Source organism: Moschus berezovskii, chromosome 1 (assembly GCF_049115385.1).
Source record: "Moschus berezovskii isolate FMDL1 chromosome 1, NW_MosBer_1.0, whole genome shotgun sequence".
NCBI classification, from domain to species: Eukaryota; Metazoa; Chordata; class Mammalia; order Artiodactyla; family Moschidae; genus Moschus; species Moschus berezovskii.
In genome coordinates, this window is record NC_142460.1 from 3,842,178 (window position 1) to 3,858,241 (window position 16,064).

Genomic DNA, 16,064 nt, shown 5'->3' on the forward strand with positions numbered 1-16,064 from the left:
TCAGCAAGACGTGGGTCTCAACGGACCTCTGAAATACTCTGGCCACTGCAAAGCTGCCACCCTGTGCTGATGAAAGTGACCTGGGGGCAGGGCTGTGAAGACCGCAGCAGGTTGCGGGCAGTTGTTGGGCCCGTCCGAGGTGGAAGCCACAGGCAAGGCAACATATAGGAGACCAGGCTCCGGCCGCTGGGTCACTTGGTCAGGCAGGGCACATCCACACCCAATGGACTCTGCATCGCCAGCCAGCATGGGTGGCTCTGTTGTGCAGTGGACTCGCCTGAGGTCCCTCAGGTCAGTCGAGCTCCCTGGAATGGGCCAGTGCCTGGGAGAAGGAGCAGCACCCAGGGGTCTTCCTAGGCTTCAGCAGAGGGTGTGGGCCGAGCCTGCCCTCCTCTCCATAGCTATTTTCTCATCTGTAAGACGGGGTCTCCAGGTACAGAGTGGAGGGAGACCGTGTTTGCTGCCATGAATGCTTTATGATACCTGGAAAACTTGGCTCCCATGACTATTTTAAGAAAAACCCAAATAGTTTGATTCTTTTATTTTAAACCCCACCCCACGTTCCACTGGATTGGTCCCTCCTGTGACTCCTTTCAAACATTTGTGCAGAGCCGGGGGACCCTGGTATGGGGCACATCTGCAGAGAAGCGGGGCTCATGGGATTCTGCTCACTGAACAAGACCTGGAGGCCAGCCGCTACCCTGAGCACGCGTTGGGCTTGGGCCAGATCACTAAGCAACAGTGCAGTTAATGTAAATGTAATTGTTTTCTTAATTTACCTTTTGTGTTGTTCATTGTTGGTGTATAGAAATGCAAATGACTTTTGTGTGTCGACTTTGTATCCCGCTGCTTAGATTAATTCATTTATGTAACAGTTTCTTTCTGTGGACTCTTCGGGATTTTATACATGGAAGATCATATCGTCTGTGAACAGAGATAATTTTACTTCTACCTTTTATTTCTCTTTCTTGCCTAATTGTTCTGACTAGGATTTCCAATACTATATTGAATAGAAGTGGTAAAAATGGTCATCTTGTTTTGTTCCTGACCTTAGAAAAACTTCTAGTCTCTCACGATTGAATTTGATATTTGCTGTGGGATTTTCATAAATGGCTTTTATTATGCTGAGATAGTTTCCATCTAGTCCTACTTTGTTGAGTTTTTGAATCATAAAAGGATATTGAATTTGATAAAAGATTTTTCTGCATCAATTGAGATGATCATGTGGGTTTTTCCTTCATTCTGTTAATGTGGTGTGTTACGTTAATTGATTTTCATATGTTGAACCATCTTTGCATTCTGGGAATAAATCCCACTTGATCATGATGTCTAACCCTTTTTCTATCCTGTTGAATTCTGTTTCCTAATATTTTGTTGAGGATTTTAGGCTGTAGTTTTCTTTTCTTGTAGTGTCTATCTGGTTTTGGTATTGGGGTAATATTGTTCAGGTGCTAAATTGTGACCCCTTGGACTGCAGCATACCAGGCTTCCTTGACTTCATTGTCTCCCAGAGTTTGCTCAGATTCATATTCTATGAGTCAATGATGCCATCTGTAATGCTGACTTCGTAGAATGAGTTTGGAGGTATTCCCTCTTCTTCAATTTCTTTTGGAAAAGTTTGAGAAATATTGATATTAGTTCCACTTTAAATGCTTCATAGGATGCACCAATAAAGCCATCAGGTCAAGGGCTTTTCTTTGTCAGATTTTCAATTACTGATTCAAACTCCTTACTAACAATACTCAGATTTTTCTTCTTCATTTTCTCTTTGTAGGTTTTGCGTTTCTAGGGATTTGTCCATTTCATCTAGGTTATCTAATTTGTTGATGTGCAACTGATTATAGTACTCTTTTATAATTCTTCTTATTTCTGTGGAATAAGTAGTAATGTCCCACTTTCATTTATGATTTTAGTGATTTGAGTATTCTCTCTTTTTTTCTTAGTCCATCTAGATAAGATTTGTCAGTGTTGTTGAACTTTTTGAAGAATCAACTTTTGGTTTCTTTGAGTTTTTCTATTGTTTGTCAATTATCCATTTCATTTATCTCTGCTCTAATGTTTATTATTTCACTCCTTCTGCTAGATGTATGTTTAGTTTGTTTTTTTTCTAGTTCCTTAAATTGTAAAGTTAGCTTATTGATTTGAGATCTTTCTTGTTTTATGTAAACATTTATAGCTGTAAATTCTCTCCTTCATACTGCTTTTACTGTGTTTCATGTATTTAGTATGTCTTGTTTTCATTTTTATCAGTCTGTGAGTATTTTCTGATTTCCCTTGTGATTATTCTTTAATCTTTAGGTTGTTTAAGAGTGAGTTGTTTAATTCCCACAATTCTGTGAATTTTCTAGTTTTCCTTCTGTTCAGTTCAGTTCAGTTCAGTCGCTCAGTCATGTCTGACTCTTTGCGACCCCATGAATCACAGCACGCCAGGCCTCCCTGTCCATCACCAACTCCCAGAGTTCACTCAAACTCATGTCCATCGAGTCAGTGATGCCATCCAGCCATCTCATTCTCTGTCATCCCCTTCTCCTCCCACCCCCAATCCCTCCCAGCATCAGAGTCTTTTCCAGTGAGTCAACTCGTCGCCTGAGGTGGCTAAAGTATTGCAGTTTCAGCTTTAGCATCAGTCCTTCCAATGAACACCTAGGATTGATCTCCTTTAGAATGGACTGGTTGGATCTCCTTGCAGTCCAAGGGACTCTCAAGAGTCTTCTCCAACACCACAGTTCAAAAGCATCAATTCTTCAACGCTCAGCTTTCTTCACAGTCCAACTCTCACATCCATACATGACCACTGGAAAAACCATTGCCTTGACTAGACGGACCTTGGTTGGCAAAGTAATGTCTCTGCTTTTAAATATACTACCTAGGTTGGTCATAACTTTCCTTCCAAGGAGTAAGCGTCTTTTAATTTCATGGCTGCAGTTATTGACTTCTAAAGTCATCCCATTGTGATCAGAGAAGATACTTTTCATGATATTTTCTTTTTAAATCTATTGAGGATTCCATTGTTGTTACACTTTTCCCTATCATTGCAAGCCTTACCCTCTCTGGTTGAGCTGACTTCCAGGGGATTTAAAAGACTAGCACCTCCCCCACCCTTTTATTTTTCTTTTTCTCCTTTTGAAGTCAAACATTGGAAAGCAATTGCATATACAGGGGAAATTAGACAGGCACTGCACATGTCTAGGGGAAAGTATAAGCTCAGGAAGGATACAAGAAGACCTTACCTTTACTCCTTGGGGCTTCCCAAGTCCCAAGTGGTCAAGAACCTGCCTGCCAATGCAGGAGACATAAGAGATGCAGGTTCGATCCCTGAGTCAGGCAGATCCCCTGGAGAAGGAAATGGCAATCCATTCCAGTATTCTTGCCTGGAGAATTCCATGGGCAGAGTAGCCTGGCAAGCTACAGTCCATGGGGTCACAGAGAGTCAGACACAACTGAAGCGACTTAGCATGTACACACGCACCTTTACTGTTCAGGCTGATCCTTGGCACAGAGACAGCTTACAACAGAAATAAAACAAAAACAATAAAAAATAGCAAACCCTAGGGAAGGAGAAGAATCTGATTTCCAGAGTTACCGTAGTAGATTCAAATGTCCGGATTTTAACAAGAATCAAAAGGCAAGTAAATGAACAGGAAAATATGGCCCATTCGATGGAAAAAATGTAAACCAACCAAAACCATCCCTGATGGTGAATCTGCTAGACAAAGACTTTAACACAACTCTCTTAAAGATGCTCAAGGAACTAAAGGAAGAAGTGAAGGAAGTTAAAAATAGTGTATTAACAAAATAGAAATATCAATAAATAGAAAACCTGGTAGAATCAAAAAAGATTTAATAGAGCAGAAGAGCACAATGATTTTATTTATTCAGTTCAGTTCAATTCAGTCGCTCAGTCGTGTCCGACTCTCCGCGACCCCATGAATCACAGCTCGCCAGGCCTCCCTGTCCATCACCAACTCCCGGAGTTCACTCAAACTCATGTCCACAGAGTCGGTGATGCCATCCAGCCATCTCATTCTCCGTCGTCCCCGTCTCCTCCCGCCCCCAACCTTTCCCAGCATCAGAGTCTTTTCCAGTGAGTCAACTCGTTGCATGAGGTGGCCAAAGTATTGGAGTTTCAGCTTTAGCATCAGTCCCTCCAATGAACACCCAGGATTGATCTCCTTTAGAATGGACTGGTTGGATCTCCTTGCAGTCCAAGGGACTCTCAAGAGTCTTCTCCAACACCACAGTTCAAAAGCATTTGAGCAAAGAAAGGATCAGTCAAGTTGAAAATAAGACAATGGAAATTGTGAGTCTGAGGAGCAGAAAGAAAAATGATTGAAGAAAAGTGAACAGAACCTAAAGGACCTGCATACAGTGTTGGGAGTCACAAAAGGAGAAGAAAGGGGCAGATGAAACATGTGAAGAGACTTCCCAAATTTGATGAATGACGTGAATATAAACATCTAAGACAAATAAGATGAACTTAAAGAGACTCAGACGTTACACATTATAATCAAACTGTCAAAAGACAAAACAGAGAGAAAAATTTTATATGAGCAAGAAGGAAGTGGCTCATCATATCCAAAGGGACTTCAATAACATTACCAGAAGATGTCTCATCAGAAACTCTGGAAACCAGAGGTAGTGGGTTAATACATTCAAAATGCTAAAAGAAAATCTGTCACCCAAAAATTCTATATCCAGCAAAACTGTCCCCCAAAATTGAGGGCAAACTTTCAAAACTCCCAGATAAACAAAAGCTGAAGGAGTTCATTATAGGTCTGCCCTACAAGAAATGCTCAAGAGAGTCCTGCAGGTGAAATGAAAGAACAATAGACAGTAACTTGAAGTCATATGAAGATAAAAGATCTCAGTAAAGGTAAATACATGAACAATTTTATAAAGCTATTATTATAACAGTAATTATTATAACAATGGCATATAACTCACTTATTTTCTACATGATTTGAGAGACTAATACATTTTTTAAAAAACAACAATAATTAATCTAATGTATACCTGGAAAGTTATGACCAACCTTGATAGTATATTAAAAAGCAGAGACATTACTTTGCAACCAAGGTCCGTCTAGTCAAGGCAATGGTTTTTCCCGTGGTCATGTATGGATGTGAGAGTTGGACTGTGAAGAAGGCTGATCGCCGAAGAATCGATGCTTTTGAACTGTGGTGTTGGAGAAGACTCTTGAGAGTCCCTTATACTGCAAGGAGATCCAACCAGTCCATTCTAAAGGAGATCAATCCTGGATGTTCATTGGAGGGACTGATGCTAAAGCTGAAACTCCAATACTTTGGCCACCTCATGCGACGAGTTGACTCACTGGAAAAGACTCTGATGCTGGGAAAGGTTGGGGGCGGGAGGAGAAGGGGACGACAGAGAATGAGATGGCTGGATGGCATCACCGACTCTGTGGACATGAGTTTGAGTGTACTCCGGGATTTGGTGATGGACAGGGAGGCCTGGCGTGCTGTGATTCATGGGGTCGCGGAGAGTCGGACACGACTGAGCGACTGAACTGAACTGAACTGATACCCAGGAGTGGAATTGCTGGGTCATATGGTAACTCCAGTGTTCTTGCCTGGAGAATCCCAGGGACAGGGGAGCCTGGTGGGCTGCCGTCTATGGGGTCTCACAGAGTCGGACATGACTGAAGCGACTTAGCAGCAGCAGCAGCAACACCATGGTAACTCTGTGAAGAAAGCTGATCACCGAAGAATTGATGCTTTTGAACTGTGGTGCTGGAGAAGACTCTTGAGAGTCCCTGGGACTGCAAGGAGAGCCAACCAGTCCATTCTAAAGGAAATCAGTCCTGTCTATTCATTGGAAGGACTGATGCTGAAGCTGAAACTCCAATACTTTGGCCACCTCATGCGAAGAGTTGACTCACTGGAAAAGACTCTGATGCTGGGAGGGATTGGGGGTGGGAGGAGAAGGGGACAACAGAGAATGAGATGGCTGGATGGCATCACTGACTCGATGGACATGAGTTTGAGTGAACTCTGGGAGTTGGTGATGGACAGGGAGGCCTGGCGTGCTGCGATTCATGTGGTCACAAAGAGTCGGACGTGACTGAGCGACTGAACTGAACTGAACTGAACTGATGGTAACTCTAGTTTTTTTGAGAAGCCTCCATACTGATTTCCATGATGGATGCACCAACCGATTACACAGTGGAATCCACCAATTCCCTTCAAAAGTGATGAGGGTTTCCTTTTCTTCACATCTTCATCAACAGTTGTTATTTGCACTCTCTCTGATGATAACCATTCTGACATGTGTGAGGTGATATCTTATTGTGAGTTTGATTAGCAATTCCCTGATGATTAGCAGTATTGAGAATCTTTTCCTGTATCTGTTGGCCATCTGCCTTTCCTCTTTGAAAAAATATCTATTCAGTTTTCCTGCCCATTTTTTAATTGGGTTGTTTGTGTTTTTGATGTTGAGTTATATGAGCTGTTTATATATGTTGGATAGTAACCCCTTATTTGGAGAAGGAAATGGCAACCCACTCCAGTATTCTTCCCTGGCAAATCCCATGGACAGAGGATCCTGGCAGGCTACAGTTCATGAGGTCGCAGAGTTGGACACAACTGAGTAACTAACACACACACACAGCCCATTATTGGTTGTATCATTTGCAAATATCTTTTCTCATTCAGCAGGTTGTCTTTTCATTTTGTCAATGGTTTCCTCTGCTGTGAAAAAGCTTTTAAGTGTAATTAGATTTCATTTGCTTAATTCTGGTTTTATTTCCTTTGTTTTTGGAGACCGAGCAAAAAAAAAATAGTGCTGTGATTTATGTCAGAGTGTTCTGCCCTTGTTTCCTTTGAAAGTTTTATGGTATCCAGTCGTCTTATATTTAGATCTTCAATCCATTTTGAGTTTATTTTTGTATATAGTGTTAGAGAATGTTCTAATTTACTCTTTTACATTTAGCTGTCCAGTTTTCCCAGCACCAATTATTGAAGAGACTGTCTTTTCTTCATTGTATATTCTTGCCTTCTTTGTTATAGATTAATGACCATAAGTGCATGGGTTTATGCACTGGGCTCTCTGTTCTTTCCTGTTGATCTATATGTCTGTTTTTGTGCCAGTACTATATTGTTTTGATTACTGTAGCTTTGTGGTATAGTCTGAAATTGGGTACATGATTCCTCCAGCTCTGTTCTTCTTGAAACTAGTATGATTGTAACTTTAGTTTGTAACTCCACATTTTGTTTTCTACATAATTTAAGGGACCAATACATTAAAAATAATACTTGCTTATGTTTTTGGAGCAGTTTTTTGTGTGTATGTTGTTGAACTTAAACTGGTTTCCCAGGTGGCACAGTGGTAAAGAATATGCCTGATAATGCAGGAGACACAAGTTTTATCCCTAGGAGGGTAAGATCCCCTGGAATAGGAAATGGCAGCCCACTCTAATATTCTTGCCTGGAAAATTCCATGGATGGAGCAAACTCGGGGGCTACCAGTCTATGGGGTTGCAAAGAGTCGGACATGACTGGGCAGGCAGCACAAAGTTAAACTGGCATAAATTCCAATTATATTGTTATAATTTTATAATGTTAAGGTAATCCCATGGTAACCATAAAGAAAGTACCTAAAAACACAAAAAGAAATGAGTAAGGGATGTAAATGTTTTGCTACAGCAATCAGCTACACAGAAAGGAAGACAGTAATGCAGAAAATGAGGAGCAAAAAACTATAAGGTACATAGAAAACAAATAGCAGAACTACATACGTAAGTCTCTCCTTATCAATAGTTATTTGAATTGTTGATGGATTGTACTTTCCAAGCAAAAGACAGATACTGGCTGAATGGACTTTAAAAAACACCATCCAGCGAAATACTGTCTACAAAAGATTCACTTTAGATCCAAAGACACAAATAGATTGAAAGTGAAAGGATGGAAAATGCTATTCCATGCAAATAGGAACCAAAAGAGAGCAGGGGCAGCTATACCAACACCAGGTAAAGTGAACTTTAAATCAAAAAGAGTTATAAGAGACAAAGAAGGACATTATATATTAATAAAAAGCTTAAGACAACAGAAAACAACATATTGTAGCTGTAAATATATACACAATAACAGGCTATCAAAATTTTTAAACCTTAAAAATATTAAATCTTGATCATGCATTGGGAAGATGGTTGCCTGGCTCTTAGTATGTTTCCACTCTGCACATGTTGCTTTGTTGTTATAAAGGTGATATGTGAGAGCCCAGTTATCAAGACTGTGGACTCAAAACCATACTGCCTGGATTTGAAGCTCAGCTACTAGCTGAGCACCTCAGAAAAGTTACCTATCTTGGTCTCAGTTTCCTCATCAATGAAATGGAGGTTATAATAGCACTAATATCCAAGGGCTGTTGTGAAGGTTAAAAATCCGCAGTGTACCATCTGGTGCAGAGTAGTATAGACATTTTATGCCACTTCATCTTTTCTATTTTCTTCAAAAACTTTTTAGTCCATGCTTTACAAACAGTTATTTGCTCCTCCTGGATTGTATTTGGGTGCCCTGCATGAGGTAGGATTACTTTTAGTCATATTGGGAGCCCTTTTCCCAGCCTTCTTTCACTGCTCTGAAAACAGCCATCTCATCTTTTCAGTTTTCATATGGTTTTATGCCACTGCTATGTGGTCTTCTGGCCATTTCCGGCACCAAAACCACAAATACTTCATTACTGTCATTGTATTCCATTATTGCACTTGATAGCATGAATTTTATCAATCTTCATTTTATATTTTTCTCACCTACTCTTATTTATTCTTTCAGATGAACCTAGGATTTATTTTGTCAACAAATAATGGCAAAAAAGAAAATTTATTGGAAATTTTAGTCAAAATTATATTCAGTTATAGATTTGGTTAGAAATAACTGATATTCTGAAATAACTGATATTCTTAAGTATTGTGTCTCTCATCTAAAAACAAGGTTTTTCTCTCCAACTGTGTTCTTTGGAAATTTCTTGAGGTTTTTCCATAAGTCATGCACATCCTTAGGTTCTTGTTAAGTTTATTCCTTGGATTTATTTTGGTTTTCTTGCTAGTGTAAATAGTATTTTTTCCATTACCTTTTCTAATTGGTTGTTCCTGATAGAAGAAAACCTGTAGATTTTTGTGAATTTTTCTTATAACTGCCTCATTGAAACCCCTTTCTCTCTCCCCTAAACTTTGTTCAGTTTATCTTATTGAGTTTTCTAGGTGGATAACACCATCTTTAATAAGGCGTTCCCATCTCATCCTTTACAAGATTTATACTTGTTTCTTTTTACTGTCTTGTTACATTGACTTCCAAAACAACAGTGAGTAATCGAGTGAGATCAACAGTCTTTTTGTCTTTTTTAATTTTTGTACTCTAATGGTCATTCTTCAAGTGCAGGAGTTTTGTTTTTTTTTTTTTGTTTTTTTTTTATTTTTTTAATTATAAAAAATAAAGAAAAAAATCAAAGAAATGAACAGAGGAAAATTTATGCGTCGAACCTGGACTGGTCACTTATGATAATATACATGCTACAATTCCATTCTCCCCAATCATTCCACCTTCACCCTCTCCCACAGAGTCCCAAAGACTGTTCTAAATGCCTATGTCTCTTTTGCAGTCTCTTATACAGGGTTCAGGTTACCATTTTTCTAAATTCCATATATATGCGTTAATATACGGTATTGATGTTCTTTCTGGCTTACTTCACTCTGTATAATTGGCTCCAATTTCATCCACCTCATTAAAACTGATTCAAATGCATTCTTTTTGATGGCTGAGAAATACTCCATTGTGTATATGTACCAAAGCTTTCTTATCCATTCATCTGCAGATGGACATCTAGGTTGCTTCCATGTCCTGGCTATTATAAACAGTGCTGCAATGAACATTGGAGTACATGTGTCTCTTTCAATTCTGGTTTCCTCGGTGTGTATGCCCAGGAGTGCGATCGCTGGATCATATGGCAGTTCTATTTCCAGTTTTCTGAGGAATCTCCACACTGTTCTCCATAGTGGCTGTACTAGTTTGCATTCCCACCAACAGTGTAAGAGGGTTCCCTTCTCTCCACACCCTCTCCAGCACTTATTGCATGTAGACTTTTGGATAGCAGCCATTCTGACTGGTGTGAAATGGTATCTCATTGTGGTTTTGATTTGCATTTCTCTGATGATGAGGGATGTTGAGCATTTTTTCATGTGTTTATTAGCCATCTAATAAATCCGGAGTCAGTTCCATAGATGGGTCCACTGAAGTAATAAGGAAATCTGTGTATTTGTGTCAGGTAAAATTGTCCACATTCCTAAAAGAGTCTGTGACCCGTGAAGACAAAAACATCTATTTTAGTTTTGTGTAAAATTTGATTGTTGTTGTTCAGTTGCTAACTTGCATCTGACTCTTTGTGACGCACTGGAATGTAGCACACCAGGCTTCCCTGCCCTTCACTGTCTCTTGGAGTTTGCTCAAACTCATGTCCATTGAGTCAGTGATGCCATTCAATCGTCTCATCCTCTGTCATCCCCTTCTCCTCCTGCCTTCAATCTTGCCCAGCATCAGGGTCTCTTCCAGTGAGTCATCTCTTTGCATCAGGTGGCCAAAGTTTTGGAGCTTCAGCATCAGTCCTTCCAATGAATATTCAGGGTTGATTTCCTTTAGGATTGACTGGTTTGATTGCCTTGCAGTCCCAGGGACTGTCAAGAATCTTCTCCAGCACCACAATTCAAAAGCATCAATTCTTTGGCACTCAGCCTTCTTTATGGTCCAACTCTGACATCAGTACATGACTACTGGAGAAACCATATCTTTGACTAGATGGACCTTTGTCAGCAAAGTGATGTCTCTGCTTTTTAATACATTGTTTAGGTTTGTCATAACTTTTCTTGATTTGAAATTTATATCCTTTATGGTGTTAATCCAACTCCTAAATCTCTTATGAGGTTTTGCCTTGTCTGATTTCTTTTAATCATAAATGGATGTTTGGTGGCTTTAATAGAGCTATTACATTCATACCTCATTTTAATGTACTTCACGTTATTGCACCTTGCAGATATTTTGGTTTTTACAAATCAGCAGCTTGTGGTAACCCTGCATTGAGCAAGTTTATGAGAGCCATTTCTTCAACTCTGTTTGCTCACTTTGTGTCTCTGTCACGTTTGGGGAGTTCTTGAAATAGTTCAGACTTTTTCATTATTACCTTGTTATGGTGATCTGTGATCAGCAGTCTTTAATATTACTAATACAACTCTCTGAAGGCATGATTAGAATTTTTAGCAATAAAATATTTTAAATTAAGCTACGTATATTGTTTTTTAAGACATACACCATTTCACACAATAGACTACATTATAGTGTGAACATAACTTTTCTATGCACTAGAAAACCAAAAAAATCCCTTCATTATATTTGCTCTATTATGGTGGTCTGGAACCAAATCCACAATACCTCTCTATTGTTTGCAGAAACTCCTTGCAGAATATTTTTTAGGAATGGTGTGTAGGTGGCATAGATCTGAGCCCATTTACATCTGAGGTGCTTATCCGTTTTTTACTCTTTATTTGTTTTTAACTGAAGTATAGTTGATTCACAATATTGTGTTAATTTCTGCTGTACAGCAAAATGATTCAGATATACATGTATATACTTTCTTTTTTTATGTTCTTTTCCACTATGATTTATCTGAGGATGTTGAATATACTTCCTTGTGCTATATAGCAGGTCCTTGTTTTTTTACCCTTTCTAAATGTAATAGCTTGCACATACTTACCCCAGACTCCCTGCCCATCCTCTCTCCCCCATGGCAACCACCCGTCTGTTCTCTATGTCTGTGAGACTGTTTCTGTTTGGTAGATAAGTTCATTTATGCCGTATTTTAGATTTCACAAGTAAGTGATATCATATCACTTATGTCATATGGTATTTATCTTTCTCTGTCTGACTTACTTCACTTAGTTTGATTATCTCTAGTTACATTCACATTGCTGCAGATGACATTATTTTGTTCTTTTTTTGGCTGAGTAGCATTCCACTGTGTGTATTAAATATGTACCACATCTTCTGTATTCATTCATCTGTCAATGAACATTTAGGTTGTTTCCATGTCCTGGCTATTTTAGATAGTGCTGCTATGTACATATGGGTGCATGCATCGTTTTGAATTAGAGTTTTGTCTGGATATATGCCCAGAATTGGGATTGCTGGATCATATGGGAATTCTATTTTTAGTTTCCTGAGATGTTTATTCTTGTATATGAAAGATAAGGTAGCTGGGGAGACATCCTTGGGTCACTTTATTTTCCTGTCAAAATTCTGAATCATTGTCTCACCTTAAGTCTACAATGCTGTAGAAGAGTTTGATGCCTCTATTAGTGATTTATTGCTGTATAATGAAGTATTCAAAACAGTGATTTAAAACAATGTGCTAAGTCATTTCAGTCATGTCTGACTCTTTGCAACCCTATGGACTGTAGTCCGCCAGGCTCCTCTGTCCATGGGCTTCTTCAGGCAAGAATACTGGAGTGGGTTGCCATCCTCTCCTCCAGGGGAATCTTTCCAACCCAGGAATCTAACGCACATCTCTTATGTCTCCTGCTTTGGCAGGTAGGTTCTTTACCACTAGCACCACCTGAGTATTTACTATCTCGTAGTTTATTCAGGTTAGGAATTCAAGGGAGGCCTTGCTGGGTGGTTCCAGCTCAGGGTCCCTTGCAAGGTGCAGGCAGGATATTGGCTCTGCCACGGTCATCTGAAGTCTTGGTTGGAGTGGAGGATCTGCCTCCAAGATGGCTCACTCACTGCTGTCAGCTGGAGGCCTCATTGCCTCCCTTCATGAGTTGCTGCAAAGGCTGTTGGCACATCTTCATGTCATGATAGATGGCCTCCTCCTTAGCAAGCAGTTCAAGAGAGGACCAGGCAGAAGCCACCATGCTTTTTATGTCCCATGCGTGGAAGTCACATAACACATTCTAAGTTATTCTGTTGGTCACAGTGGTCAGTCATAATTCGGGGCTGAGAGGACTCCAAGTAGGGGGTACCTTGGAGGTTGCCTCCCATAGGCCAAACTGATTTTTCCCTTTGGGTATTTCTATATTTTGTATTTGTTGCTTTTGTGTTTTTCCACTGGGTAGATACTTTTAGAAGTTTTCATTACATTTGAGAATAATATTTTCTACCAGTACACTTTATTATGTGGGCCTCTTTTTAATTATGTGTGTTAGTGCATGGTGTGTGTGGTGTATGATGTGTGAGTGTGTGATATGTGTGTGTGGTGTGTGTGGTATATGTGGTATGGAGTGTGTTGTGATATGTATAATGTGTGTGTGGTGTGTGTATGATGTGTGTGTGTGAGATGTCTGTGTGTGTGGAGTGTGTGTGTGATGTGTATGATGTGTGTGTGATATGTGTATGATATATGTGATGTGTGTGTGTGAGATGTCTATGTATGTGGTGTCTGGTGTGGAGTGTGTGTGTGTGAGGTGTTTAATGTGTGTGTGGTATGTGTATAATATGTGTATAATGTGTGTGTGTGAGATGTCTGTGTGTGTGGTGTGTGTGGTGTGGAGTGTGTGTGTGTGAGGTGTTTAATGTGTGTGTGGTATGTGTATAATATGTGTATAATGTGTGTGTGTGAGATGTCTGTGTGTGTGGTGTGTGTGGTGTGGAGTGTGTGTGTGTGAGGTGTTTAATGTGTGTGTGGTATGTGTATAATATGTGTATAATGTGTGTGTGTGAGATGTCTGTGTGTGTGGTGTGTGTGGTGTGGAGTGTGTGTGTGTGTGATGTGTATAATGTGTGTGTGGTGTGTGATGTATATAATGTGTGTGGTATGATATGCGTGTGATGTGAGTGTATGATGTGTGTGTGATGTCTGTGTTGTGGTGTGGAGTGTGTGTGTGTGATATGTATGATGTGTATGTGGTGTGTGTGGTGTGGAGTGTGTACGTGTGATGTGTATAATGTGTGTGTGGTATGTGTATGATGTGTGAGGATGTGTGTGTGATGTCTGTGTGTGTGGAGTGTGTATGTGTGATGTGTATAATGTGTGTGTCCTATGTGTATGATGTGTGTATGATGTGTGTGTGTGATGTCTGTGTGTGTGGTGCGGTATGTGTGTGATGTGTACACTGTATGTGTGGTGTGTGTATGTGTGAGTGATGTGTATAATTTGTGTGGTGTGTGGTATGATGCGTGAGTGTATGATGTGTGTGTGATGTCTGTGTGTGTGGAGTGTGTATGTGTGATGTGTATAATGTGTGTGTGGTATGTGTATAATGTGTGTGTGTTAGACGTCTGTGTGTGTGGTGTGTGTGGTGTGGAGTGTGTGTGTGATGTGTGTAATGTGTGTGTGGTATGTGTATGATGTGTGAGTGATGTGTGTGTGATGTCTGTGTGTGTGGAGTGTGTATGTGTGATGTGTATAATGTGTGTGATGTGTGGTGTGTGTATGGTGTGTGAGTATATGATATGTGTGTGTGTGATATCTGTGTATGTGGTATGTGTGGTGTGGAGTGTGTGTGTGATGTGTGTAATGTGTGTGTGGTGTGTGATGTATATAATGTGTGTGGTATGACATGCGTATGATGTGTGAGTGTATGATGTGTGTGTGATGTCTGTGTGTGTGGAGTGTGTATGTGTGATGTGTATAATGTGTGTGATGTGTGGTGTGTGTATGGTGTGTGAGTATATGATGTGTGTGTGTTAGATGTCTGTGTGTGTGGTGTGTGTGGTGTGGAGTGTGTGTGTGATGTGTGTAATGTGTGTGTGGTGTGTGATGTATATAATGTGTGTGGTATGACATGCGTATGATGTGTGAGTGTATGTGTGCGTGATGTCTGTGTGTGTGGAGTATGTATGTGTGATGTGTATAATGTGTGTGTGTTAGATGTCTGTGTGTGTGGTGTGTGTGGTGTGGAGTGTGTGTGTGATGTGTGTAATGTGTGTGTGGTGTGTGATGTATATAATGTGTGTGGTATGACATGCGTATGATGTGTGAGTGTATGATGTGTGTGTGGTGTATGATGTGTGTGTGATGTCTGTGTGTGTGGAGTGTGTATGTGTGATGTGTATAATGTGTGTGATGTGTGGTGTGTGTATGGTGTGTGAGTATATGATATGTGTGTGTGTGATATCTGTGTATGTGGTATGTGTGGTGTGGAGTGTGTGTGTGATGTGTGGTGTGTGATGCCTGTGCACATGGAGAACACTGCTGATCTGGGTGAGTCTCCCGTCGGTCCCCACCTTCACTTGTAGCACACAGGACATGGTGGGCCTCCTGGCGCTCTCTCTGGGGTCTCTCCTCCATGCACCTCAGCATGAGGGGTAGTGGAAGACAAAGCTTTGCCTCCATCCCATGGTCAGCCCTCACCGGCCCCGCTAAGGTCCAATGATGGCCAAGACCAGTGGTTGGAGGCTTCGGGGTTCTTCAGAGCCCCGGCCTGTGCCTCGCCCCACCTTCTCAGTCAACACTATCGAGCATTGCCCCCAGTCCTCTGTAAACTAGATTCCTCTGGGCGGGGAGTTCCCTTCCTCTGGACACTTCCCTCTGTCTGGGCACATCCATCACCTCCTGTAGGAAGCCCTCCTGGATTTCCTGATGCTCCCATGGGGCTCGCTTTAACCTCTACACCCAGGCTGTGCAGGACAGGGAGGAGCCATGATTGTCCCACTCAGAATGGAGCCCAAAGCCTGCAGTCTCTGCTCCCACTCAGTGTTTGTGGCCCCCACCCCGGCAAGGGAACAAGGCACACCCTGAGCTGAGGTGCTTCCAGACCTGCGTGTGTCCCCCCAGCGTCATCTGGGGAGGGGGGTTGGGGGCCGGTGATGTGAGGGTGGGGCACGGTCTGCAGCGCCACTCTTCCCTTTTCCAGGATGTCGAGGCGCAAGGGTGCTGCCAAAATGCTTCGCAGCCCCTTTTCCGCCTTCCTGCTCTGGGGGCTCCTGGGGGCCGTCCATGCTCAGCAGCAGGAGGTCATCAGCCCGGGCACCTCGGACAGGAATAGCTGCCCAGGTACGAACAGTGTGGGCATGGTGCAGTGGGGCGAGTGGGGCAGGCGGGGTCTAGGGCGGAGGGGCGGG

At 41.3% G+C, this 16,064-nt stretch overlaps 1 protein-coding gene across 1 annotated transcript in view; it reads left to right on the plus strand.

The window, feature by feature from the left end:
• Positions 1 to 736: 736 nt before the first annotated feature.
• COL6A2 (collagen type VI alpha 2 chain) overlaps positions 737 to 16,064 on the plus strand; it is a 33,282-nt gene continuing 17,954 nt past the window's right edge. The window contains exons 1-2 of the mRNA XM_088834885.1: positions 737 to 758; positions 15,857 to 15,996. Coding sequence (XP_088691011.1) covers positions 757 to 758; positions 15,857 to 15,996 — 142 coding nt within the window. The 5' untranslated portion in view covers positions 737 to 756. The remainder of the gene's footprint in view (positions 759 to 15,856; positions 15,997 to 16,064) is intronic.